The sequence below is a fragment of the Suricata suricatta genome, chromosome 3 (assembly GCF_006229205.1).
Source record: "Suricata suricatta isolate VVHF042 chromosome 3, meerkat_22Aug2017_6uvM2_HiC, whole genome shotgun sequence".
Taxonomy (NCBI): Eukaryota; Metazoa; Chordata; class Mammalia; order Carnivora; family Herpestidae; genus Suricata; species Suricata suricatta.
Genome location: NC_043702.1, coordinates 118,334,035 through 118,360,352, shown reverse-complemented (window position 1 = coordinate 118,360,352; position 26,318 = coordinate 118,334,035). Strand labels below are relative to the sequence as shown.

Below are 26,318 nucleotides of genomic sequence, written 5' to 3'. Positions count from 1 at the left end.
ACTCAGTCCTAGGAGGCACCCACTGAGCCACAGAAGGCACTTTGGAAGCATCTGGAAGCACCTGGTCTAGGTACGGCAGCGGGCAGAGGTGTTTGGTGACAAGGCTGGCTCCCCGGGAGAGGGGAGGGGATGCGGAAGCCACACAGACCAAATAAAGACCCCACAAGGGAGACGCTTCAACAGAGTAAGGCTTGGTGTCAGGGGGACATGGGCAGGGTCAGCTGACGGAACAGTGGTGGGAGCAGCTGAGCCACTGCCAGGGTCTGAACGGAAGCTTCAACTCCCTGAGGGACCACCCCCTCTCCTCCCCCCAAGTGACTGCTCAGTCAGTGCAGTGGGATAATGATTTGGGAGAGCTAAGCATCATGCAGGTCTGGAAACTTCCCTCCTATAGTTATCAGCACATCCAGGAGTGGTCAGAAAGGCAAAAAGCAAAGGAAGGACCCAGTGATTTTGCTCACTGGCTATATCATTGCTATAGCAATAACCTTGGCTGGGGCGGAGGCTGAAACTTACCTGAAATGAGGTTCCTGCAGGATCTATCACTCGATTTCTCTATCCTGGGCAAGAAGGTTCCAACCATGGCTCTGGAGCACCTGTTTGAAAGGCAGATTCCTGGACTCCAGCCCTAAAGAGACTGATCAAGTAGGTACAGAGTGCTCCCAGGAATGTGTGCTTCGAACAGGTGCTCCAGGTGATCTTGGCACAGGGGACCCTTGTATGTACACCTACTCCAGCTCATCAGTCACTGCACATTGGCCTCAGACAAGGAGCTCTGGGTAACACAGCAAGTTCCTGGGCTCCCAACACTGACACGCTACGCTGTCCTGGACACGTGTCTCCAAGCTCTGCCCCCCAGCGAGTTCCATGGCTGTCCTCTTCACACACACACACTGCACATCAGTTGCATTTGGCCAGTGTTTATTGGGCACCTACTATAGGCAAGGCACAGTACTGGATGATGTGGGGTACAAAGACAAGAAGGCTAGTCCTCACCCTCAAGGGGCTCACAATCTAGTGGGAAAGAGACACACTCACAGGTAACAAAAACACAAGGCAGGATGGGGTGAGCTTCACAACAGAGGCAAAACCAGTGGGGCAGCGGGCAGCCCGGCAAGATCACATGTGCCCGGGCACCTCAGGTGTATGAGGTGGGCAATGACACCTCAGCCAGTCCCCAGAGGAAGGGCAGCAGTCACGTAGGTGGGATGGAACCGAGAAGGATAGCTGAGGCACAGGGAAGGCACAGAGGCGGGAAAGAACACTGAACTTTCAGACGACAGGCAGAATGTCTGCCTTGACTGAATTGAAGGACACTACCGTGGCAATGAAGGAAACTGAAGCTGAAAACGAGATTGGAGGCTTGACAGTAAACCGTATCATTCCAGTCAGGAGGTACGACTTCGTTCTGTAGGCAATGGTGAGCCAGGGAAGGTTGCTGAGCAAGGGAAGGACATGATCTCACCTCCTCAATTCCAGGCACAGTGCTGTGAGTAAAACGTGATTAGCTCTATGCGTGTTAACTTCACTCTGTGAACTTACACCCTCCCTTGGTCTCAAAGCAGAAGCTCTGTGACCGCAGATACTTTCCAGGGCTGCACAAGGCTGGGAAGCCTCAGGCCAGGAAAACTCAGAGCTTACTTAATAGCTTTCCACCACCTCCCCAGAACAGGAAGTAGGGCCTTCCAGAATCATTTGAAATAAGGGGCCAGGGCCAAGGAAGGTACTCAATGACCTTTGGTTACCCTAAGCATGTCACCAATGAGCTGCAGAGAAAATGGGAGTGCAAAAAGAAACCAGAAAACATCACCAAACCAAATCATCTACCGTAACCCACCCAACCCTCCAGCTCACTGGATGGGGCACCCCCGACCCTCCTAGAGTCTAACTTCCTGGAATCCGTAGCTGGGGTCTCTAAAAGCTCTACACATAGAAGGTTCTCTACAGACACCTTCCCTAGGATCCTCTAACTATCCAGGGAAGAGGGAGAATGGCACCCTCCCCCACCCGGGCCACCCCAGCCCGAGAAGGGGTGGGAGGCCACCGCCGTCCAGGTGGACACGGCGATGCTGGTCAGCGACGGCTCCCCCAGAACTTCCACACCAGCTGATGTGGGTGCCTGGACAGAGAGGGGCGAAGTCACAGCCGGGCTCCCCAGGAGAAATGTCCCGGAGGAGCTCGCGTGCATGTCGGGGCCTGGCCCAGCGGGGCCCCCGCCACCGTTGCTGATGGTCCACAGGCATGGGTACGGGCTGCAGAAACAGAGACACAGATGCTTGCTGAGGGCCTGGGCCTCAGGACAGAGCACCCACCATGGCTTTATTGCCAGCTCTGACCCAGAGGGGCCCCGTTTCTGTGGAGAACCAGTGAAATGTAGCAGAATAGCAGACAGCGAGGTGTCCTGACCTGAATTGTGATAGTTGGCCCTGCCACTAGCAAGTTCGATTCTGAGCACAGCATTTCATTTCTGGAAGTGTAGATGGGCAGGGGTGCAAAAGGCGGGCAACTGGACGGCATAGCCTATGAGTGAGACCCCTCACTGGAAGAGAGGGGACAGGACATACATGACAATCGGGACACACAGGGTCAGAAAACCTGGGCTCGCATCCCAGTCTATTACTGCCTCCATGACCTTGGTCCAGTCAATACCTCTGAGCCTCAGTTTCCTCATCTTCAAGATTTGGAGTGATAATTATGCACACATTACAGATATTATTATGAGGATTAGATAAGACGAGTGTATGATGCCTAGCACAGGGCACTCACCAAATGGTAGTTGTTATAATTAACTCTTCCACTGCTCATCTCTCCAATAGCTCTGGTCCCTGGCAGAAAGGCCAGCGAGCTAGACCACCTTCCCGGACATCTCTTATGCTACAGCACTGGTTCGCAAACCCAAATGCATGTCAGACTCACTTAGCAAGTTCTAAAATAACACTGATGCCTGGGTCCTACTGCCAGAGATCCTGATTTTTCTACCAGTCCGGCATGCATCCTTGGTATCAGGCCTTTGTGCAGCTTTCCAGTTGACTGTGATGTGCAGCAAATTTTGCACCCGTGTAGGTGAAATGACTGCAGTTGGCACAGGTAGGGTAAACACCAGTGCTCTAAGCCTTCAGTCATCACAATGTCCTGACATTTTAGTCTCTGCATCTCCTGATACTGCGCTATGTGAGAATAGGTTCATTACACAGTGACGGCACTGGACACATTTGCTGTTCTCTACCAAAACCTTGGTAGAGTCAGGAATGGGTTAAATATGCTGGTAGGGAAACTAGAAATAGAAATGCCACCCTGCACTCCGTGTGTCGTCCAGATATTATAGACCTTGCTGGGCCACGTGAAACCTGCAAAAGCCCGTGCTTTGGCTATTTACTTTTTGTTTGTTTGTTAGCCAGCTTGGCTTGCAGCAGTTTGGGGCCTGATCTGCAGAAGGGACTCTTCTACAGCATCGTCTAGAGCAAGGTCCCTTCCCGTTGCCTCCAGAGCCAGTGGGTTCCACCACCTACTGGGTGACCTTCAGGACATTTTTAATGCTTTTGAGCTATGGTACCTTCAACACTAAAATAGGAATTTTAACAGCCACCTTGTGGATGTCGTTGAATATTGTAAACATCTAACAAAATATCTAGGACAGAACCTGCCACATGATCGTTTAACATCTCCAAGGACTCACTTCCTCACTTCCTACCACAACCCAAATCTGCGCTTTTCCTTTAGGTACTCCAGTTGAGTACTGACCAACAGAAATATAACGTGAGCTATAACTGCAAGGCTAAATTTTTTAGTAGCTGCATATTTTAAAAAAGACAAAGTAGGGGGGAAATGTACTTAGTGTTAATAATATTTTATGGAACCAAAAAAATGCAAAATATTATCATTTCAACATACATTCAAGGGGCATCTGGGTGCCTCAGTCAGTTAAGCATCCGTCTTTGGCTCAGGTCATGATCTCACAGTTTGTGGGTTTGAGCCCCATGTCAGGCTCTGTGCTGACAGCTAGCTCAGAGCCTGGAGCCTGTCTTCAGATTCTGTGTGTCTCCCTCTCTCTCTGACCCTCCTCTGCTCACGCTCTGTCTCTCTCTCACAAAAATAAATAAAACATTAAAAAAATTTTTTTTAACATGCATTCAAGGTAAAATAAAAGAGAGTGAGAGAGAGAGGTGAAATTTTAATTCTTTGTTTCCTACTAAGTCTTCAAACTTCTGTGCGTGTTACACTCACAGCACACCTCCGTGGGGACCTGCTGCATTTCAAGGGTGTGATTGCCGCAGGCGGCCTCTGGCTGCTGCATGGGGCAGCCCAGACCAGTTCCTGATTTTGACCCAGCAACACCAGGATCAAAACCATCAAAATCATAGCAACACCAGCAACACCCGCACAAGCTTGTTAAAATGCAGAATAATCTCAGGCTCCAAGCCAAATCTTTTCATCAGATTGCGCATTTTTTAAAGTTTTTATTTATTTATTTTGAGAGAGAGACTGCGCAAACAGGGGAGGGGCACAGAGAGAGGATCAGCACAGCGCCCGATGTGGGGCTCAATCTCCCGAACTGTGAGATCATGACCTCAGCCGAAATCAAGAGTAATATGCTTAACCAACTGACACCCAGGCACCCCAATTGTGCATTTTAACAGCATCCCAGGTGGTTCTTTTTTTTTAATATTTATTTATTTTTGAGAGAAAAACAGAACATGAGCAGGGGAGGGGCAGGGGGAGGGAGACACAGAATCCAAAGCAGGTTCCAGGCTCTGAGCTGTCAACAGAGAGCCCAGTGTGAGGCTCAGACCCATGAACCATGAGATCATGACCTGAGTCAGACACTTACCTGGCTGAGCCACCCAGGCGCCCCACATTCCAGGCGACTCTAACACACATTTAAGTGTGAGCAGCCCTGCTGTAGACCAAAGCAGGATGTTCTCCTAACATTTTCTAGACCAGCAAATCACAAGTCATCAAACATCTCCTAAGACCCACCTTTTAATTTTGGAATCCATTTTAGGACCTTCTCAAAACTCTGCATACAGAACTGAACATAACAGCTGACATTTATATAGAATGTTATGGCTCACAAAGCATTTTAATGCATGTTCTCCTTCTGAGCTCACCATAAGAGAGCAGTTCGTACTGTTTCCATCTTAGTGATATGAAAGCTGAAGGTCAGTGAGGCTCAGAAAACGGCCTAAAGCCACAAAGTCAGGAACATGTAGAACCAGGGCTAAAGCCCATGCCCATCAAATTCCAAGGTCCCTTCCTTCCTCTTCCCCACATTGATCTCCAGAAGTTAGAAGGAAATGCAGGTCTCTGGTGTATGAGTTATGCCCTGGGTTCTGCATGCTACACCCTGCTCTGTTACCTGGATTGCAGGCCAGGCACCCACTGTCTGTTCCCTCATTTGGATGGGTGACTTATGAGAACATGGACAATCTGGGGTCTTGAATTCTCAGTGTCTATTTACACTTTTCCCCTTCAATTCCCCTATAGTCAGTGTCTACCTGCTACCATCACAGTTTACAATATTTCTGACTGGTTCAAGACAGATGGTTCTGGGCTATAATGCCCCCTCCCTTTGAAAAATAGAATACCAGAGGTACCTGAGACTTCTCTGTCTCAAAAATAAATAAAGAAAAAAATTAAAAAATTAAAAATTAAAAATAAATAGAATAAAATAAAATCAATTAGAAAAGAACAGAATAAAACCAAAGCTACAAAAGAAAGAGTATACAGTTGAGCAGGTGCTCTCCCACTCCCCTCTCTCTGGGAGTGAAAAGTCCATCGTTTTTTACGTTCCCTTCCTAGTGGCTTAGGAGTCAGGACAATGGCTTAAGCCAAGCCACCCAAGAAAAAAGAATGAACTTGAGTCTCCAGTGCCAATGTAAACCCCCAAGACCACCAATGAGCAAGTTACTGGTGTTGGTCTTACCTAGGCCCTGGATTGATTGGCCCGCTGGTGTGGGGTACAGACAGGATGCTGGCGTGGGGCGTGGAGGGTAAGGAAGTCCAGCTGTCGGCTCCGGAGAAAACTTGCAGGTTATTGCTGGAGCTTTCTATCAAATTCACTTCAGGAAAACAACAACAGTTCAGTTGATGGGATTGGTAGAACATACAAAGATGGCAGCCAATGATATTATTCTAGGGGCAGAATATAACCGTGGCTTGTGGTATAGGTGCCAATGGTTTGGTAGTCCTTTCTGAGGGAAACAGAAAAGCAGAGGCCCTCGGGTATACTAAATGTCAACCACATGCCACATTCCATTCACATTTTACTCTTCACAACAGCGACCTGTCCTCTCCACGTTGTACATGAGGCTCGGAGAGGAGGGATGATTTGCCCTTCGTGACACAGATCCGTCTTACTCATCACTAAACTCACTTTCCTTGAAGAACGGACCATGTCAGCATCCCCTCAACACAGGCCGAAGGGCCTGCCAGTGCCCCAGATGAGATTTCTGAAGACCAGCACCTTATTCTTCTCAGCAACCCCAAGTAAATTAATTTAAACATCTCAAGAATAGTGTCTTCTATGTTTGTGACTCTCCATGTGCAAAAATAGTGTGTATATAAGAGAGAGGGTGGAGGGAGACCAAGAAGAGTGAGGAAGTACATTCCAGTGCAGACACCTGGCTGGCCCAGTCACTCCTCATCAGGATGTGACACCTGCAGCCTCAGCTCTGCATCCTCCACCTCTCTGTCCATACTATGTTCCAAATCCATTCCCTTAAAACGGTCCTCTCCTCACTGTGCCTTTGCTCACACCACTCTTTCCTCAGGAAACTTTGCCTCTCCTGGGCCCCCTGCCTTCCACCTCAGCCCCTGCTCACTCCTACCTCAGTCCACTTCCACTCACCCTGCAGATCTGAACTTAAGGGTTAACCCCTCCGGGGCAGCTACAGCTGCTCTTTTTCCTTCATTCCCATAGCACCCGGACTTAGGTGTGTTCTAGAATGTTTCTCAAACTTTAACGTGCATAACACTCACCTAGGGATCTCATTAAAATGTGGACTCTTCCAGAAGAACCCGAGAGTCTACATTTCTAACAAGTTCCCAGGTGACACTGCAGGTCCGAGGACCACCTGAGAGCTCTTACTGCCCTGTGTTATGATTCATTATTCATGTATTCATACAGCCCTGAGCTTCCTCAGGGAAGAAACTACACCTTCATCACCTTCCTATCCCTACTGTCCAGACAAGGGCCTGGCGTGCAGCAGGGGCTCAGAAGCTGTTTTATGTGCTGACCATGAGAAAGACCTGGGAAGCAGTGAGAACACTGCCCACTTGCTGGTGTCAGTAAGCTACATTCTAGTCCTTCCGACAGCAGCTCTCAAGGCTGCTGGGAGTAGCACATGAAGGGACACAGAGAGAGACAGCCGGTGGCCAAGAAAGCCCTCTGCAGACAGAGCTCAGGGTGGGATCTTAACACTTGAGTCTTACTTATTTCCTTATATTTTTTTTAATGTTTACTCATCTTTATTTTGAATAAGAAAGACAGAAAGAGAGAGAAAGAATCCCAAGCAGGTTCCACACCATCAACGTGGAGCTCGACGCAGGGCCCGATCTCATGAATTGTGAGAGCATGACCTGAGCCAAAATCAAGAGTCAAACACTTAACCAACTGAGCCACCCAAGCACCTTGAATCTTACTTCTTTCTTTCCTTCAGTGTTGACCTCCCCATATGAGAATACAATCTCTGTAGAGCAGAGTGTTGTTCTTACCTGTTCCTCGACAGAACACAGCCTGTAGACAGCCCTCAATAAATATTTGCCTTTGGCTCCCCTTCTCCCTTCTTCCCTACAAATCTAATAAGCAGGCCACGTCTGGCCTCACGCAAGGCCAAGACAGACTAGGGGTCAGTCAACACAACCGCCAGCACCAACTAAAAAAATCATCAGGTTGCAAAAGTTATCAAGGCTGGCTTTGCATGTCTCTGACCACATCAACCCAAAGCCGGTTGTAGGGGGACCCGGCTTTCCAGAGGTCTTTCTAAAAGCTCTCCAGCACTGGGCCCAGCATGCCCTGGAACCCATGTAATACAAGTGTAGAAAAGACCCCTGAGGAGGCAATGAGCTGAGTGTCTCAGAGCCCCTACCACTTGGCTTTTAGAAATACAACTTGAAATGCTGAGTATGCCAGCGCCCTGAGAGAAGGTCCTTCACCCCCATGAGAACCCAAGAGACTGTCTTATAAAATAATTATAAAACACTACTAATGTTATAACTATATAATCAACTATTTGTATACAAAATAAAACATTAAAATGATAGGGCGCCTGGGTGTCTCAGTCAGTTAAGCATCCAAGTTCAGCTCAGATCATGATCTCACAGTTCTTGGGTTCAAGCCCACATCAGGCTCTGTGCTAACAGCTCAGAGCCTGGAGCCTGCTTCAGACTCTCCCCCTCTCTCTGCCCCTCCCCAGCTCACGCTCTGTCTCTGTCTCTCTCTTCTATTAATACAATACTATTACCTATATTAGATGAAAGGGATTCCATCTTCAGATACTTCTTTTTACTATTTGCTGTTTATCCATTTCTCAGTACCACCACCCTCCCCCACTCGCACCCCCAAGGGCTTAATTAGCAAAATCACACACCTGAGGGAGAATGGTTTCTATGCACGTATGCAGAAGGATAGGGAGCCTGCCGGTGCCCTCGGAGACCAGGATAGTGCTCACAGCCGTGGTGAGTGTGGGGGGCAGAGAGAGGCAAAGGTGTGGCATACTGATAACTGGCGTTTCCTGTTGCGCACACTCCATCGGGATTGGAAAAGATCCACCCTCCCACTAGAACAGATGGGAGGAAGACACAGAGACCAACTGTGAACTTCTTCACCGCAAGGCAGCTTACCAGCCACTGCATGTACTACATCTCTGTGTGAATGACACTGAATATCAGCCCAAGTAGAGACGGGGACCACATCTGCTGTCACTCCCTCTTCCACAGTAGCCCCCAAGCTGGCTTCTTTAGAGAAGGATGACAGTTCCTATCAAAGTTCGGAAAGCCTCTAGAGGAAGGCTGGAACTGAGTTATATAAAAGACCATTTGAATGAAAAGTTACAGAAATGCAAAAGTGAAGTTGCTTCTGACTTAACTGAATTAAATTAAATGTCTGAGAAGGGATGTTAGATGCATATGTGATCTCCAGTTACGAGGCAATGTTTAATGTGGTTACTGAGGAGTGAGGGCCTGTTTCTGCCCAGCGGGAAGGTGTCTGTCATTCTCACTCCAAGCAAGATGAGCCACGATGGCTCCCCTCACCACCCCACAGAGCCGATTCTGAAAGCAAAAGTAGGAGAGCTAGACCTAGCACACCCTGAAGCAAGAATCTTGCAGAACATTTTGGAAGTCTGCAAAATATTTCACAGAAATTTGGTTTTGAATGAAAAAAAAACAAAAGAAAAGAAAGAAAAGGCATGGAAAAGAAGAGAGGGAAAGATGGAGGGAGGGAGAGAGGGAGGGAGGGAGGGAGGGAGGGAGGGAGGGAAGGAAGGAAGGAAGGAAGGAAGGAAGGAAGGAAGGAAGGAAGGAAGGAAGGAAAGAAGAAAGAAAGAAAGAAAGAAAGAAAGAAAGAAAGAAAGAAAGAAAGAAAGAAAGAAAGAAAGAAAGAAAGAAAGAAAGGAAAGAAAGAAAGAAAGAAAAAAGAAAGAAAGAAAGAAAAGAAAGAAAGAAAGAAAGAAAAGAAAGAAAGAAAGAAAGAAAGAAGAAAGAAGAAAGAAGAAAGAAAGAAAGAAGAAAGAAAGAAAGAAAGAAAGAAGAAAGAAAGAAAGAAAGAAAGAAAGAAAGAAAGAAAGAAGAAAGAAAGAAAGAAAGAAAGAAAGAAAGAAAGAAGAAAGAAAGAAAGAAAGAAAGAAAGAAAGAAAGAAAGAAAGAAAGAAAGAAAGAAAGAAAGAAAGAAAGGAAAGGATAGGAAAGGAAAGAGAAGAAAGGAAGGAAGGAAGCTAGCTTTGTCCACTGCAGGCGTCCAGTGGGCAAAGCCAGGCATGTGTTAACCCAAGCCAGACTCCTGCCCCGCTGGTTTGCCACGTGAAGGGATACACCTAAAGAAGCTCGCCAGGAAGACCGTACCGCCTGAGGCTGAAGTAGACTCGGTTCACAGGCAGGTACTATATACAAGTCCTGTTATTCCAGCTCCCTTTAAAATGTGCTTTACTGAGAGCTCCTCCCTTCGTGCGTGATGCTGGGGCTCTGCAGTGCGCATGCACAGAAGCAAAGGGGACTGAGAGACTAGAGGGCCCCCCGCTCCCAGCTAGACCCAAGCAAGCCACCACCATTCACATTAGAGTGTCTCCAACACCAGGGCTAACTGTCTGCTCTGACATCAGTTACCTGGGATTCTGCTGCAGCTTTAGGGGGCTTCCTCCCTTATGGGACCTCCTCCCGTGCCATCCAGACATGGGGAGGCCAGTGCCCCGTCAGGGACGCCCAGCCCCCAGCACAGTCCCCAGTGGCATATCACTCACCTCACCCTGTGGCTTTCCTGTCAGCACCTCCAGTCTCCCCCACACATTCAAGGGAGGCACTGCAGTGGTTGCCAACACAAAAATGGGCGAACACTAAGAACAGGAGCAATCCAGGCCAGACTGGCAAGGATGCAGCGTGGACGATGGAGACGGAGGAGAAAGTCCTAAGCTTCTGGGACACAGAAACTCGAGTCTGAGAAATCCATCACCCCCTTCCTATCTCCTGCCTGAGATTCAGTCCAGCCCCTGAGAAACACCAGTTCTCTCTGGGAATGCTGGAAAGGACATACACGTGTCTCACGTGAAAGAAATAACCTTTTGAGTCTTGAGAGAAGCTTTGGAACACAACAGGGAGAGTCTGAGTGTAGTGGCGGTGGCTCCAGTGTCCCCACCAGGTGTGTCCCACCCAGTGTCCACCCAACTCACAGTGAGAGTAGGCCACAGGCTGGCTCTCAGAGACAGCTTCTGGAATGTCTTTTAGGTGATTCCTGAAAGAGAGCGAGAGTACATCATGGCCATCCAGCATATTATGCTAGTCCAGTGGGAATTCTACCCCAAATTCTCTTTGGAAAGCCATATATTTCTTAGAATAAGAAAATCAAACACCGTTTATCTCAAATCTCTCCCCCCTTCTTCTTCCAGGTTACTTTATCTCATGTGCAATTCCTCTTTGAATGTCAAGTTAATGTGACTCCAATCTGCCATATTTATAGCTATCCACCCTATTTAGTTTGATCTCACTGATTTGTGGTCACTGCTCCTACCTGGCAAAATTCAAGCAATAGAAAGAGCTGGGATGTGTGGACTTCAGGGCACAAACACATCCGTGATATGTCAGATCCACTGATAATCCTGAGAGGAAAATATTCCGAAGCCAATTTTACAGATTTAAAAAATGGCTCTCAGAGAGGTAAAGGGACTGTGTCCGCTCCTACAGCCAGGAAACGGCAAAGCTAAAACTCCAAGTCAGGACTGCTTACTCACAGTCCGCTATCTCGCACATCAGATTGTTTGTTTTTAGGACTTTGCTTATCTGAAATTAAATTGAATCAAATATTGGCAGGACAAAGTCCTTTAATAGAAGACAATCCTAAGCACTATTGTTTTTTTGTTTTTTTCCAGAATAGAGAGGAAAAACACAAAGATGTGTGGTCATCAGCCTAAAGTGACCATTCACCATCTCAGAAGTCTCTGAATCTTTATGAGTTACTCGTATGAACCATTCACCTCTCCTAGGCTACATGTAGTTTTTAAAATATATATTGAAACCATACTACTCAGAGATATAATTAGAGGAAAGGCAAAGTGAATTATTAAAAATCTAAATCACTTAACTATTTTTTGTAATATACTGGTAGTAAAACAGAGCCGAGAAAACATTGCCAGTTATGAGGCTCTCATGGAGTCCTGCTTAAGGGACAGAAAATTAGGAGTTTGTTGGATTTTGATGATTTTTTTTGAATAGCAAACTGAATGTTGCAAACCTATTTCTATCAAAGGGAATGCAAGTTCCTTTCAAGATGATCATAAATTTCACATGTGCAGAAGCCAATCGATAAGATTTTACTGCAATTTCTCTACTCACCTTTCCTTGGCATCCAAGAAGGCTTTGGCAAAAGGGTTGTACTTGATTTTGAGAGCTGTTATCTTACGTTGACAAAGACAAGAAGCGTTAGTGAACGTGGAACACGTATGAACAGACAGAACCCTTTATCTTCACCTGTGAATTTCTGTCCAATCAGAAGAATCCCCCCTCGCTTTCCTTTCCTCCCTGTCCATGTTTCTTTTCTTATTTCTGCACGAAATTACTAGCACGCTGTCTCTGACAAAGGACGTTGGATTGTGGCCTGTAGTGAAGATGGCAAAGGCAGTGAAAGTGAGCAAAGAAAGGACAAAATTAGAAATGAGCAAAGCCTGATGTGCTAAACTTGGCGTTCCTTCTTTTATTTAGTCATCTCTTTTTTTTTTTTTTAATATTGAACACTACCTCCTCCTCCCCTGGCCTCTGGTGTTTTCTAGTTTTCTAGTCCCTGCAAACACAGTCGGGGTGGTGCAGGTGTGATCCCACCTCACCCAGAGAGTATGGTCCGACGTCACTCCCTAAGTATTCAGTGATCACTTACTCCTTGGGCCACGTTAACACAAACACAGATTCTCAGTCCCACCCACCTTTGCACCATCCTGCTGGCCTTTGCAGGCTTCATTTCTTTTTTTTTTTCAGAGCCCCTGGACATACATATATGTGTATATGATGTATGTGTGTTTTCGTCTCTCCCCATGGGATATAAGTGACTTGATGCCCATCACAGTGGTCCCAGCAGGCAGCAAGACTCAATAAATATTTTCTCTTGGCCTAAATCCGGGGTTGTGGAAGGGGGGACGGGGGGTAAGGTGCATAGTGAGACTAGCATCCACCCTTGGGTGCATCTACACCCATTTAGCAAGAAAGTGTTGTTGGCAGAGGCAGGCTCTGAGGTTGAATTTCCTGGGCTTGATTCCCAGGGAGTAAAATCAAGGCTGGAACGCAGCAGGAGGCTGAGTAGCTTGCCAGGGTGGTCTTAGCCAGGCTGGTGGTTCCGGAAGGGACTGCCTAGCACCCACCCAGCAGGCAACCAGACTCAGGGAGCAGGTGGGAGTAAGCGGACAGGGGCATCGCCCTGGAGACTAGAGGCGGCTAGGGCTTCATCCCCAACACCCCCTCCCCCACTCTCTAGAGTTACAAAAGCCACACCCTCCCCTCAAAGACCCAGAGCCCATCCCAGGGAGAGAAGCAGGGGAGGGAAGGCCATCTTGAACACAGCCTGTTTTAGCCTACAGTCAGCACCACCTGAGGGCCTGTTTAAATGATCCAATATTTAACCTTTGTTCCCACTGGAGCCCCCATTGGAGGGGCTTGGCCGAGAGGCCAGATGACTGGTAGAAAAGAAATGGCATTTTCTCTGCATATCTGTGATGTGGGATAAACCTACAATTCAATTTTACCTGTAGGCACTAAGGTAGTAGTTTCCAAACCTGGACGCTCATCATCAGAATCCTTTAGAAAGACTTTAAATACTACAGATTCGGGGCACCATCCCTGGAGATTCTAACTCCGTTGGCCGGGTGGGAGCCCCAAACCTTTTAAAGCTTCCAAATAAAGAAATGGAGATCAAAGCACCAATAAAATACTTGGCGGTTTTTTTTTTTTGGTTTTGTCTTGTTTTACCTATCAGATTGTCAAAACTAAAAAAGGACAATCATCAGCAGGGTCGGGAAGGGTGTGAGGAGTGCAGAGGAGTGGGCCCTTCGAGGGAGGTAATTTGGTGACGCCTCACGACTCTAAACCACTGCCTCCTCGACAGAGGATTCCATTTCCAGGCGCTCATCCATGCAGGCAAACAGCGGAGGTGGAGGTACTGGGGTATTCTTGGCAGCATCATTGAGGATAGCAAATAAAACACCTGTAAACAACCTCAAGTCCATTGTGGGGAGCTGATTGGCCGAAATACGGTATATACTCTATAGGCACTTCAGAAAAAGAGACGTGCCCGGACCTAATTACACAGAAAGAAAGCCATAATATACAGCTAAATGGAAAAAAAAAGATAATTTCAGACTAATATGTACATGAGCCAATTTATAGGAAGAAGTCTATATTCTCTTATGGATTTATATATACAGAGGATACGCATGCGGAAGACACACACTTTAAGCTATTCTTTGTAGTGTCCTTGGGGAGTGGGATTCAAAAGGCAGGAGGGAAAAAATACATGTTTACCTTTATTGTTTTATTTTCACTGAGCATAGTTCTACACTATTTATTTATTAGTTGAGGGTTCCTTTAATAAACCTGTATTACTTTTTAAAGTGTTTTACTTTAAGTTTGGTCAGAAAGAATCCAACCCTCTCCTGGCACTTCTAATGACAGGCAGGCCAACAAAGTTCCCAGAATGTGCAAGCGGACTCAGACATCGGGCACCCGACTAACCCACAGAGGCCAGGTTCCGGGTCCCTGGCTCTAAGCGCCAGTGCTCCCATCAGCACACGGAGACCTAAGTGTCCTCAAAAAGAGCCAACACGACGGTCGGCATAACACAAGCGGGAGGAGCGCACATGGCATCGGCTCTCACAGACCTGCTCCTGGAGCAGGAGATCACCCAGCTCTGGGCACCAGCCCTGGGCCAAGCGCACACCGGGCCCTGAACACAAAGACTCCTGGGTCTGTTGGTTTTAACACAGTGCACAGTCGTGCCTCCCGGACACCAGGAGAGCAAGGATGGCCGGGCTTTGGCAAACAGGCAAGAGGGAGTGGAGAACGGCTAACCCCTGCTTAACTTCACCTCTGCTGGGTGTCTCTGAATCCCTGAACCCCACCTGTCATCCGAGCTTGGTCCCCATCCCCCACCCTCTCCCAGGGGTCATCCACACAGGCACACGCGGGGGGGGGGGGGGGGACACTCACCTCCTCATTCTGATAGGCAGTCACGGCTATGAACTGGGTTTCTGGGAAGGAGCAGTTCATTACCATTCGGTGGGCACCTCCGACGCGCACTATGTGAACCTGGGGTTCATATTTATGCAGAGAATTCAGCATTATCTGTTGAGGCGGGAGAAGAAAAGGAGAAGCCATGCACTGCCTGCTGTAGCACAGAGTCACCGGAGCTGCCAACACAGGATTCCTGTGTCTGAGAACAGCATGGGGGCGGGGGCAGGGGACAGAAGCTCCCAGGAAATACACCTGAGAGCTTATGCTAGGCTTGCCAGCAAGTTGTTCTAAAGAATGTTCACTTCCCTGCCAACACCCTGCCTTCCTTTCTCCCCCGCCCCCTTATTTTCAGAACAGCGATGTGCATTTCAATCCATTAAAAGATACTGGTTTTCTCCATATGCGGAATCCTAATATCTCAAAATACTGACGATGGCTGCATTTTGCAAGCAACTAGCTAAAGAGAAATAATATCTGACGTTGGTTACCTAGCAGCCACTCTGTGATTCACACAGAGGTCTTATTAAAAGTCTTATGGTGTGGGGGGCGCGGGGTGGGGGGGTGCCTGGGTGACTCAGTCGGTTAACCTTTTGACTCATGTTTTCTGCTCAGGGTTTGTGACGTCAAGCCGCCACATTGGGCTCTGTGCTGACAGTGCAGAGCCTGCTTGAGTTTCTCTCTTTCTTTCTTTCTCTGCCCCCACCACACATATACTCTCTCTCTCAAAATAAATAAGTTTAAAAAAAAAAGAAATAAGAAGAAAGTCTTACATTGTGAAATGTGGGTGGCATGAACAGTTTACTTTTCAATTTCCTGTTTTAATAAAGAACTCGAACCTTCTACGTATTGCCAAGGCTTGGGTGGATTACCTCCTGTCCTAAAACGTGAACTCCTGTGTCCCAGCTGGTTAGACACAGGGATCAGAGGAGGCCACAGAGATTGAGGGCTGAGAGGCTGACAACAGGAAATGGGGGGAGGGCAAGCCTGGCCTCCCAGCCACAGCTCTGGTCCCCAAAACAGTCTACATTTTATAACATAAATCACAGCCTTACACAGTGTCCTAGTCTCCACTACCCTACCGGAGAGAACAAAAGAGGAAAAAGCCCCAAATTTTTGTTTACTCTAATTGGAGACCTTAAAAAAACCTTCCTTATTTAAGGTTTGTTTGTTTTTCTGAAAACCCAAAGCTGATTCAATATTCTATTGACAATTATCATAATGCCCAAGCAGAGGTAGCAATTATTTCATTTAGGAGCAGCTTTTTATTAAGGCATTTGTCTATTGCCAACATGCCACTTATACCAAAAAAGAGAACAACAAAACCCAGTACCCACAAACATCTCCTCAGGGGCCGGGTAAAAAGCCCCCCATAAGACAAAACTATGAAAGGGCCCTTGATGATTAAGTAAACTACTGTGCTCTCTCCCTCTCTCTTAACATCAGGAAGTCCATTAAAAACTGAAAGCACCAATTAAGAGCTGTTTATTCCTGTTCACATTTGGACTCCAGGGAATAATTGGCTTCCATGGGAGAAGAGGCCGTTGAGGACCCCTCTAATTGCCTAAATGCACCCTTGATATTTCTTGATTGGTGTTGCAGGGCGGCCGGGAGGCCAGGCCATCCGTCGACCCCATCTCACCTGCCCAGCTCCGTTGAGTTTGTTCGTCAGCTTCACTTTGCTGAAGGAGATTGGAGCTTTCATCCAGTGGGCCCCAAAGTTGGGGGAGTCCGGGTGGATGTACACGCAACTCTGGCTGGAGGCCTCCGGCTTGCCTGCAGGCACCCACTCCCCATTGACATACTTCCAGCGGTGACTGTCCGTTGGGACAAAGTCCAGCAGGAGGGAGTACATGGCGTTGGGGTCCAGCCCTGTGACACTAATCTTTAGGACAGGGAACATCCGTCTAAAAGAAAAGGCAGAAACTGAGTCACAGGAGGGACGTCGGTGTCTTTGGGACACCTTTAGCCTCATCCAGCCATCTTTCCAGGAAGACCTTCCATGGAAAGCCGCAGGGTGCAGAGAATGCCCTAGGGCAACAGCCCTAATTTCAGAGTCTCTTTTTACAAATGCATTTTATATTGGAGTTTTAGGGGTGCCTGGGAAGCTGTCGGATACATGTCTGACTCTTGATTTTGGCTCAGGTTACGATGATATTGAACTCCATGTCTGGCTCTAGGCTAACAACAAGGATCCTGCTTGGGATTCTCTCTCTACCCATCCCCTGTACAGTCTCTCTCCATAGATAGATAGATAGATAGATAGATAGATAGATAGATAGATAGATAGATAGATAGATAGATAGATAGATAGATATAGATAGGTTGATATCAATAGATATAGATATAGATATATAGATCTATATAACATGGGTTTTAGTGTAAACCACTGTGCTCCATTTTAAAGTCTGAAAACCACTGATTTAATAAAATTTGACAGAGGAACCTGAAGCCCAAATTATCTAATCAGATGCCATGTTCTCATGGAGTCCTTTCTTCAAAGACTGCCTCTGCGCACACATCAGTTCTTACACTGATGCCATACACCATTCCTTCCCCTGTCCGAGAACACTAGTACTGAGTGACAGAAATGGCATTAACAGTGAAAACGTGGTTTGATGGTAAAATAAGTGAGGGAATGCTTGGCTCTATGGAGTGAGATCAGTCCCTTCCCTGCATGACTTCTCAGAGCCTCTAATATACGAATGTGCGCTATAAACCTCCGAGAAGATAAGGACTGTGCACACACTGAACTCACAGGACAGTGGAACCATCCTTTCACTGAGTATTTTGTAGGAATTTGTACTTGGAGACACACTGCTCTGAAGTCCTTGGTCTTTCTTCCATCCTCTAGAACATCTTCTAGTGCCAGCAAATTTGCTCTCACATATGTGGAAAGGCTACCTCACCTGACTTCTCATTCTCTTTGGTTTGTTTTTCCTTCACTGAGTGTTCTAAATTGTTCTAATCTACCCTCAAAAGACCTGGTTTCCAGACATGTCCCCACCACCACCTGATTGCTCCAGACATTGTCCGAATTGTCAATAGCTCTTTTTAAAATATGAATCTCCAGGGGGTGCCTGGGTGGCTCAGTTGATTAAGCGGCCAACTTTAGCTCAGGTCATGATCTCACAGTTTGTGGGTTCGAGCCCCACGTTGGGCTCTGTGCTGACAGCTCAGCGAGCCTGGAGCCTGCTTCGGATTCTGTGTGTGTCTCTCTCTCTGACCCTCTCCCACTCATGCTCTGTCTCTCTCTCTCAAAAATAAATAAAATGTTAAAAAAAATAAAAAAATAAATGCCATTAAAAAAATATGAATCTCCAAATTGAGAAGCTAATAACCTAGAGTCTAGACACTTGCTACTCAAAGTGGTCTCTGAACCAGCAGCATCAGGGTCAACCAGAGGTTCATTAGAAATGCAGAACCTCAGACCTCACTCCAGGCTCACTCAATCTGGAGCTATGCTTTCCCAAATCCTAGGAACATTAAAGCTGAAGAGGTACTAGCATAGACCATCTTTAGCTTTTAAGACAATCATGAAGGAGGGGCGCCGGGGTGGTTCAGTCAGTTAAGCGTCTGACTCTTAATTTTGGCCCAGGTCATGATCTCTGGGTTTGTGAGTTCGAGATCCGCATTAGGCTCTGTGCTAACAGTGTAGAGCCTGGCTCCTCTTTTAACTTGGTCCTCCAGCTGAGGGTGGATGCATGGGGGGTCTGAAAGCCTCAGACACCACTTCTCATCTCCCCGAGGCAGAATACAGAGCCTGGTCCGTGTCTCTGGTCTGGGATGTGGTAAGGACTCAACAGTCCCTCTGAGAGGCCGATAGAGGAGTGATTCTGAGTGAAGATGCTGGTTCCGTCTTCCACCTGTCTTGAAGCTGCTCTCCAAGTTCACTCACCCAACCTTGTCCACTTGTGGCAAGAACTCCATGAGCTAATCCACCAAAGTGCTTATTCTAAGGCCTGGCACCAAGTAAATGCTTTGTGAGTGTTGGGTGTTCTGTCATTACATCCCAGCCCTTCAGCTGGCCCAGCTCTGCTTCTGTTCCAGAATCCTCCCTTGGGGCAGTGACTTTGGAAGCTGGAAACCCAAAAGACACCAGCTCCACCTCTCTCCTGCCTGGCTGACAGGTGCCACTTCCCTCCTCTTTTCTCTCTGGAGAGAAGTCTAGGTAGAAAAAGAAGAGTGGCTGCTAATGGCAGGGGTGAAGAAAATGTTCTAGAATTAGATAGTGATGATGGTTGCACAGATTTCTGACTATCCTAAAAACTACTGAATCATATACTTTACCAAGGATGAATTAGCATAAGAATTCTTTCTGGCTCCCGGCAGAACCATCTCTCCCTTCTCTCTGTCTTGGTGGACTCAAGGAGACAAAATCTAAATAGGAGGTTATGACAAGTATGTGAATTAAAAGAAATTTCTAGGGGAAAAATGCACCTGATGACGCACCTCGAATCCAGGTCCTGCCTGAGCGCAGCAGGTCCTGTCTCTCCTCTCCCTTAATGATGAGACTTTCATGGTAAGGAAAATGATGATTCTCCCCTCGGGAGGCTCCCTGTGTCATCTAAATTCTTCTACTTGCATATTCTTTTTATTTTTTCTAATGTTTTATTTTTATTTTTAAGAGAGAGAGCATGAGAAGAGGAGGGGCAGAGAGAGAGGGAGACAGAATCCAAAGCAGGCTCCAGGTTCCAAGCCATCAGCACAGAGCCCCATGTGGGGCTCAAACCCACAAACCGTGAGATCGTGACTTGAGCCGAAGTCAGATGCTTAACCAACTGAGCCACGCAGGCACCCCCCCCCTTTTACTTTTTCTTCAATAGAAGGATTTCATCTATTCTCTTCTATCAGATTGAACGATTCCTTTTCACAATATATTTTAATGTTTTAAATTATTTTAATAATATTGCCAAGTGTAGAAACAGAAGCTCTGGGGCAGCTAAGTGACTCAGTTGGTTAAGCGTCCAACTCTTGGTTTCAACTCAGGTCATGATCTCATGGTTCATGAGTTTGAGCCCTGCATCAGGCTCTGTGCTGCTGGTGCAGAGCCTGCTTGGGATTCTCTCTCTCCCCCTCTCTCTGTGCCCCTCCCATGCTCATAGTCTCTCCCTCAAAATAAATAAATAAACTTAAAAAAAAAAGAAAGAAAAAAAAGCAGAAGCCCCCTGAAAGTACAAATGTTATTTGCAAAGAACCACAAAAGTCAGTGTCAGAAGTGCTCGTAGGGGTGGGATTGGGTCGCTCTGACAGCCAGGAGCCTGGCTTGTTTCTACGAGGTATGCAGAGAGATGGTCTGATTTCTGGTCCTTCGCTTTTCCTGAAATGCTAAAGTTCTGGTTTTGGTTTTTAAAGAAAATACAGGAATTAAATGTGTATCCTTGTCATTTCACATACAAAGTTAGAAAGTACTGTAAGTCTGTCTGTCTTCTCAGAAAGGATATGTGGTAAGTGTAGAAGGAATAAAAGAAAAGAAAGCTCGTATACCATACCATCTCTTCCCCTTACACTAAAGTGCCGGAGTAAGGACACGGATGCTCCAGCACGTGACCGGGCTCTTCTCTTCTTGCTGTGACATGTTAGGAAGTTTCAAATAAATCTGCCTTAAGATTTATAAGACGATTTGATGTAAGACAGTTTCTCCAATGACAGTAGTTAAATACTGAATTTTACTGCACCCAGGACTTAACATATGTGCATCTCTCTCACATCTTATTGGGCCCCAAGGAAGTAAATGTTACCATGCCCATTTTACAGATGCGGAATCTGGGTTCAGGAAGGACAAGTTGGAGCCTCTCTGCCTCTGCCCCACTACCTTCTCCTCCATTTCGTTCACCACACCTTTTCTCTCCTTTTCCTTTTTTAAATTTTTTTAATGTTTTATTTATTTTTGATACAGAGAGAGACAGAGCATGAAAGGGGGAGGGTCAGAGAGAGAAGGAGACACAGAACCAGAAGCAGGCTCCAGGCTCTGAGCTAGCTGTCAGCACAGAGCCTGACACGGGGCTCGAACCCATGAACGCGAGATCTGACCTGAGCCGAAGTCGGAGGCTTAACCGACTGAGCCACCCAGGCGCCCCTCCGTTTCCTTTTTTAAATTGAAGTATAGTTGACAGAGCTTACAGTAGTTTCAGGTGCATAACATAGTGTCTTTCCCCTTATTATTATTTTTAGGGTTTTTTTTATTTTTTGAGAGAGAGAGAGTGTGTGTGTATGAGCAGGGGAGGGGCAGAGAGAGAGAAGGAGACACAAAGTCTGAAGCAGGCTCCAGGCTCCTGGCTATCAGCACAGAGACCAACACGGGGCTTGAACCCACGAACTTTGAGATCATGACCTGAGCTGAAGTCGGACATTTAACTGACTGAGCCCCCCCAGGAGCCCAGGATGAACTGCATGTCTAATCTAGTTGATTTTCCTCCTTATCTTTCCAAGGTCTGGCTAACCACAGAGAAACCCAGAGTCTGTGAGGAGCTGAGAAATATGTAAATCAGTCCCTAATTCAAGAGTTAGGGGGAAAGGAGAGAGGCAGAAAGACGGGGAGATGGGGGGGGGAGTGAGGGAAGAGGGAGGGAAAGGGAGAGAGGGAGATATAGGGAGGGAAGGAGGTAGGGAGAGAGAGGGGTAGGAAGACAAAGAGACAGAGAGAGTGGAATAGAGAAGCAAATGCAGCAGGCTGAGTAAGGACTCCCCAAAACCAAGCTTGTGGTTGGGCCTTGCCCATGAACTCTGTGCAGCTTTGCTAGGAGGCAGGTTTCTCACTGTCTATTCTCCTAACAGATCTTAACAGCCAGTGCTGCAAAGGAGACTGTGAGGAGTGACGTTGGCAGGAAGAAAGAGGGAAGCTTTTGTAGGTGGGGAACAGCAGAGATGGGTAAAGGCAAAAGTCATCTTGCTCTGTCTCACCACAGAACTATAGTGTTCATGAAATACCCATCAGGGTGTGTGTGTGCATGTGTATGCACGTACACACGTGTGTCGAGGCTTAGGTGATGGTGAGCAGCCTTAAGAGTAGCAGAAGGGAACCTGGCTAGAGGCACATGGCACAAATACACACGATCCTCCTAAATCCTAACTGTGAACTTTGGAGAAAAAGGGTCTGTGAGCTATGGGCACGGAAATGCATTTGCCTGACACACAACCTCCATTTTCTCCCCTCTTACACGGTCCGCACATCAGCTTGCTGCCCTTAATCGTCGGCAAAATCAACTTAATGATTCCCAACACTTATTTTTTTTTTATAACACATGGATGCACCAGCTACATTTGAAATGCTTCCTACGTCTGAAAACCTGTTCAAGGCAAATCTAATCAGAACTGAGTCGAAATTATTTAACTGCATGAAAGTAGATGGGAAATAATGGCATTTTCCACTAAGGTGAAGAGGTTATAGTAAGGAAAACAAGAAGTGCAAGAGATTGCATGTATTTGCCTCAGAAACCTGAAATAAGGTTTTTTTCCTCCTCCAACCTAAAATCAAAGCTCCTAGCTCCAAGGATGGAGATGAAAGAGAATACTTACCAAACTGGACACACTACAGATGATTCAAATGAGCTCTAGGGGAGTGTTATAATTGTTACATCTGAAAGACAACTGAATATGGAAAATTAAGTTATATTTAAAAAGAGCCTGGGTGGCTCAGTCGGTTGAGCGTCCAACTTTGGCTCAGGTCTGATCTCACCGCTTGTGAGTTCGAGTGCTGACAGCTCAGAGCTGGAGCCTGCCTCAGATTCTGTGTCTCCCTATCCTGCTCACACTCCGTGTCTTTCTCTCAAAAATGAATAAACATTAAAAAATTTAAAAAAAAATAAATAAAATTTAAAAACATAAAAAGAGGAAAGGGGGAAAAGGAGGAAGGAAAGAAAGGAAAGGAGAGGGTGTGAGGCAGGAGAGACGGAGGGAGGAAGGAAGGCCGTCAGAGCCCCAGTACTTGGGGATAATCCAGGGGGAAAGCCTCTCTTTACTGCCTCTGATCGATGTCAGAGAGAAGCCTGCCATTTACATACACAAATAGCTCTCCATTTAAAAAGGAGACTGAAGTCTTTCATCGGCCCATCCTATGTTATTTCAAAAGTTGCTATTCACACAGAACAAGGAGACATCAAGTAGACAGGAACTATCTGATGACCTCCACTGATGCTTCTAGAAATCTAAAAGTCTGCCCCCCAGGGCAGGTGGGTTATGTGAGTGGAAAGGGCTACAGCTGGGTGTTAAATACCAGAAACAGTCTTCTGCACAGAGAAGGGCCATGGGGGCACGTGCCCTGGGCTCAGAAGTTGGTCTGGAAGCAGGATGAACCATCTGGAAGAGACGTCTCAGGTGTGCAGGCAGAGGATGGGGGTACAGAGGAGGCGCACAGGGATCGATGGTTAAGAGAAGGCAAGGGGACAGGACACAAGAAAGATCTTCTGGTCTCAAGGACGATAAGATGTTGCTAACCATTTAATCGGTGACAATAAGAGACAGAATAATTCCAGACCAAGCTCACTCGGTATCAACCACACCAATTTCTTAGACATGTGTCTTCCCTTCTTTATCTGAAGTGTAAAGGGAACGGTCTCCTGGTAAAATCTGGATCCTAAGGGGTTCAGAGACCTCAAGAGAACCTGAGAAATGATTCAGTTTGCTGGAGAAAGGGAAACGTCAGCAGGATCTCCACAGATAAGAATTAACAGTTGACTGAAATGAGACTTTTCTACAGAGAATCTTTTTCACATATATAATATTAAAGGACTTGAAACGTGGCAAGATTTTTACATTTTAAATATGCAGAAAAGTTATATAGGTGAACACAGGCAAGAGAGACCTCTTCCTAAATGGTAAAAATACAGGAGCGCCTGAGTGGCACTTTCAGAATTCTCCCAGGAGGACAAGGAACAGTTCATTTCCTGTACTGTGCATTTCATTCAGAAACAGGATAACAGGGCATTGGGGACAGAAGCATTTTGGACGAGGACAAAATCCTGCCAGAAGTCCCACTGGCCCCAACTTTTCTCTCTTAGCAGAATTTCTCCAAAGGACCACAACTGGAGCTCGCTGAAATGGAGGACACCAAAACTGCTTTCTGACTTCTGCACTTGCTGACCTTGTGAACCTAGGGCATCATCTGAATGTTGGGAGCCAGTCTGGCCAAGCTGGGAGCAGAGAGATTTTCTTTCAAAATATTTGCATCTCCTCTACTTAAGTGAAACCTCCCACTATTGCCTTGACAGCTGCCTCACGAGGCTGGATTTAACAGAATCCAAGAAATGCCACCGGAAATCCGTTTCTGTTCATCTCTTATTTGTGGCTATGAGAAAAAAGCAGATCTCTTCTCTGTTCTCAGACAGTATGTTATGGCTCCGGTAACGATTCCTGCAGTTCTCATTGCACTACAAACATATGATCTCAAATGAACCCTCACCACAAACCCACACGAGGAAGCAGATATAGTGACAGGCAGTGAGATTAAAGTTGCCCTCTGGCTCCCAATCTTCAGCTAAGTCCAAAATTTCCTGACATGTTTGTTGTGCTTAAGAGGCTTCCAAATAAAGTTGACTTTCACCTTACCTGAACTGAGGCGGAGCTCAGGTCTGCTCCAAGATACACAGTCGGTCAAAAAATAGTAATTATCTTCAGACTCCTTTCCCTAACGCATAGGGAATGCCCCACTTCTGGTAATTTCCCAGACTGTTTCCACCAAGAATACATGCACAGTGGCTTCCCCTCTACTTCTCTAGTCTCGGGAAATTAATTAAGTTGGGAGGGGGAAAGCCATCTGAGATCGTCATTCTCGTGAGCATTTGAATCAGACTCACTGCCTCTGAGTGAAGAATGGCAGCCGCTTCCATATTCAGGGGGTCTCACCTCCCTCGCCAAGCCCCAACCGCCCGGGCAGGGCTGCAGATCAACTCACCTGCCATTCTTGGTCACGATCATTTCGTTAGTGACTTCCTTGAATCTTTGCCAGAGAGGTGCGTCCTCCAGGATGATCTGAAGTTGCTTCTCTGTAGGGTCACCTTTTTCCCTCCCTGCCTGAAGCTCACTTTCTACCACATTGAGCAGGCGAGAAACGGTACCATCGCTGGTCTTCTGGGGGCCCAGCTCGCTCATGGCCATACACCCCTCTTGAACTTGGCCGAGGAGTGTCACCTACCTCGCCTGCTTCCAGCTCTTTCCTCCTCGCACCTGCCTGCTTTTCCAGCCCAGCCGGACAGTGCCTGGGGAGCCAGAGAGAAGATGCTCTGGCTCTCGCCTAAGCTCCTAGCATGACACCCCTTAAAGTCTCCCAATTATACCACCAACCTGTTAAGCTTCAGTGGGGAGGGGGAGGAGGGGGCAGGGTGGGGAGAGGTAGGAAGAAAAAGCCCTCTCTTAATTACTCATTGGATCAGGTGGGAGAGAGCCTGGCATTCCCATTGGCTGCTGGGCATAGAATAGACATTTAAGAAGAGTACTCCATCCAAATTATCAGGCTTTTATCTTGTTGTACCTGAAGAGGTCTAATCACTGTTTTGAGGACCATTTTCCCATTAATTAAAATTGTTCCAGGCCCAGACTGCAACAATCAGGCAAATCATGTTTATGTATAAATCATGGCATGTGGCACCTATAGGAAAACAGGTCCTGGGGAGAATAGGCAGACGTCCTGCCACAGTCAAGAACTCAAACCCTCCGCTATCTACGAGCCCCAGATAGAACAGCAAACATGAAGGGCCAAAGGCACCATGCCAAGGAATAAGACAGCTGCACCAGAGTGAGGGAAGATGTTCCATGTGCCACTCACTCAACTGTCAGAGATCCAGAGAAAAGGGAAAGAGCTAAGGCCCCCTTTCCCCCAGAGCACCCCAATGCTTCTCTCTCTCTCTCTCTCTCTCTCTCTCTCTCTCTCTCCCTCGGGATCCTATGCGCACACATGACCCTCAGCACCTCCAGCAATCAGAAGATCTCCAAACCTGGTCCTTCCTCCCTAGAATTCAAAGCCCCAATTTTTTTTTTTAGCCAGCCCTCGCCAGAAGGAGGGGATAAAAATCTCACTTAGCGTCATATTACTCTCTTTCTCCAAGGAAGCCCTGCTCTCAATGAGTGAAAATAAGCTGTTTACATTACTGTGCAGAGAAACTTGGACGCAGAAGGATCAAGAAGGACTCCACAAGGGCTCTCTGGCTTTCCATTTAGCCTATCTGGCATTCTGGGGTGAATCCCCATTTTCCCTGGGAAGATAACCCCAGTAGAAGATGTTTTTACCCATGGCCCACGGTACCAGCTGGGAGGCGGGAGGAAGGACAGAGCTAGCCAGTTCTATCTTCCCAAGCCAGAGTAGACCTGCGGGATAGGAGTTTTTCTACCTCCCCAACCCTGGAGTAGATCCTGGGGGTTAGTTTTTCTCTCATTACAACTGGAAAAGGAGTAGAAGGAAAATAAAA

At 46.9% G+C, this 26,318-nt stretch overlaps 1 protein-coding gene across 1 annotated transcript; it reads right to left on the bottom strand.

The window, feature by feature from the left end:
* Positions 1–904: 904 nt before the first annotated feature.
* Positions 905–25,011, bottom strand: TBX19 (T-box transcription factor 19). The gene is made up of 8 exons (XM_029933053.1): positions 24,809–25,011; positions 16,559–16,823; positions 14,896–15,030; positions 12,040–12,101; positions 10,881–10,942; positions 8,589–8,777; positions 5,924–6,059; positions 905–2,252 (listed from the first exon to the last, which is right to left on the bottom strand). Exons 1-8 carry the CDS (start codon positions 25,009–25,011, stop codon positions 1,967–1,969), a joined length of 1,338 nt encoding a protein of 445 aa, XP_029788913.1. The 3' UTR covers positions 905–1,966.
* Between the last annotated feature and the right edge of the window lie 1,307 nt (positions 25,012–26,318).

Bases quoted from the DNA above. Each gene is read 5' to 3' on its own strand.
- TBX19 (XM_029933053.1), bottom strand. From the start codon at position 25,011: ATGGCCATGAGCGAGCTGGGCCCCCAGAAGACCAGCGATGGTACCGTT. The intron at 15,031-16,558 runs GTGAGATGGGGT...CCGCCTCAACAG, and splicing joins AACTCAACGGAGCTGGGCAG to ATAATGCTGAATTCTCTGCA. The intron at 6,060-8,588 runs GTGTGTGATTTT...GTTTTCCTGAAG, and splicing joins TAGAAACCATTCTCCCTCAG to TGAATTTGATAGAAAGCTCC.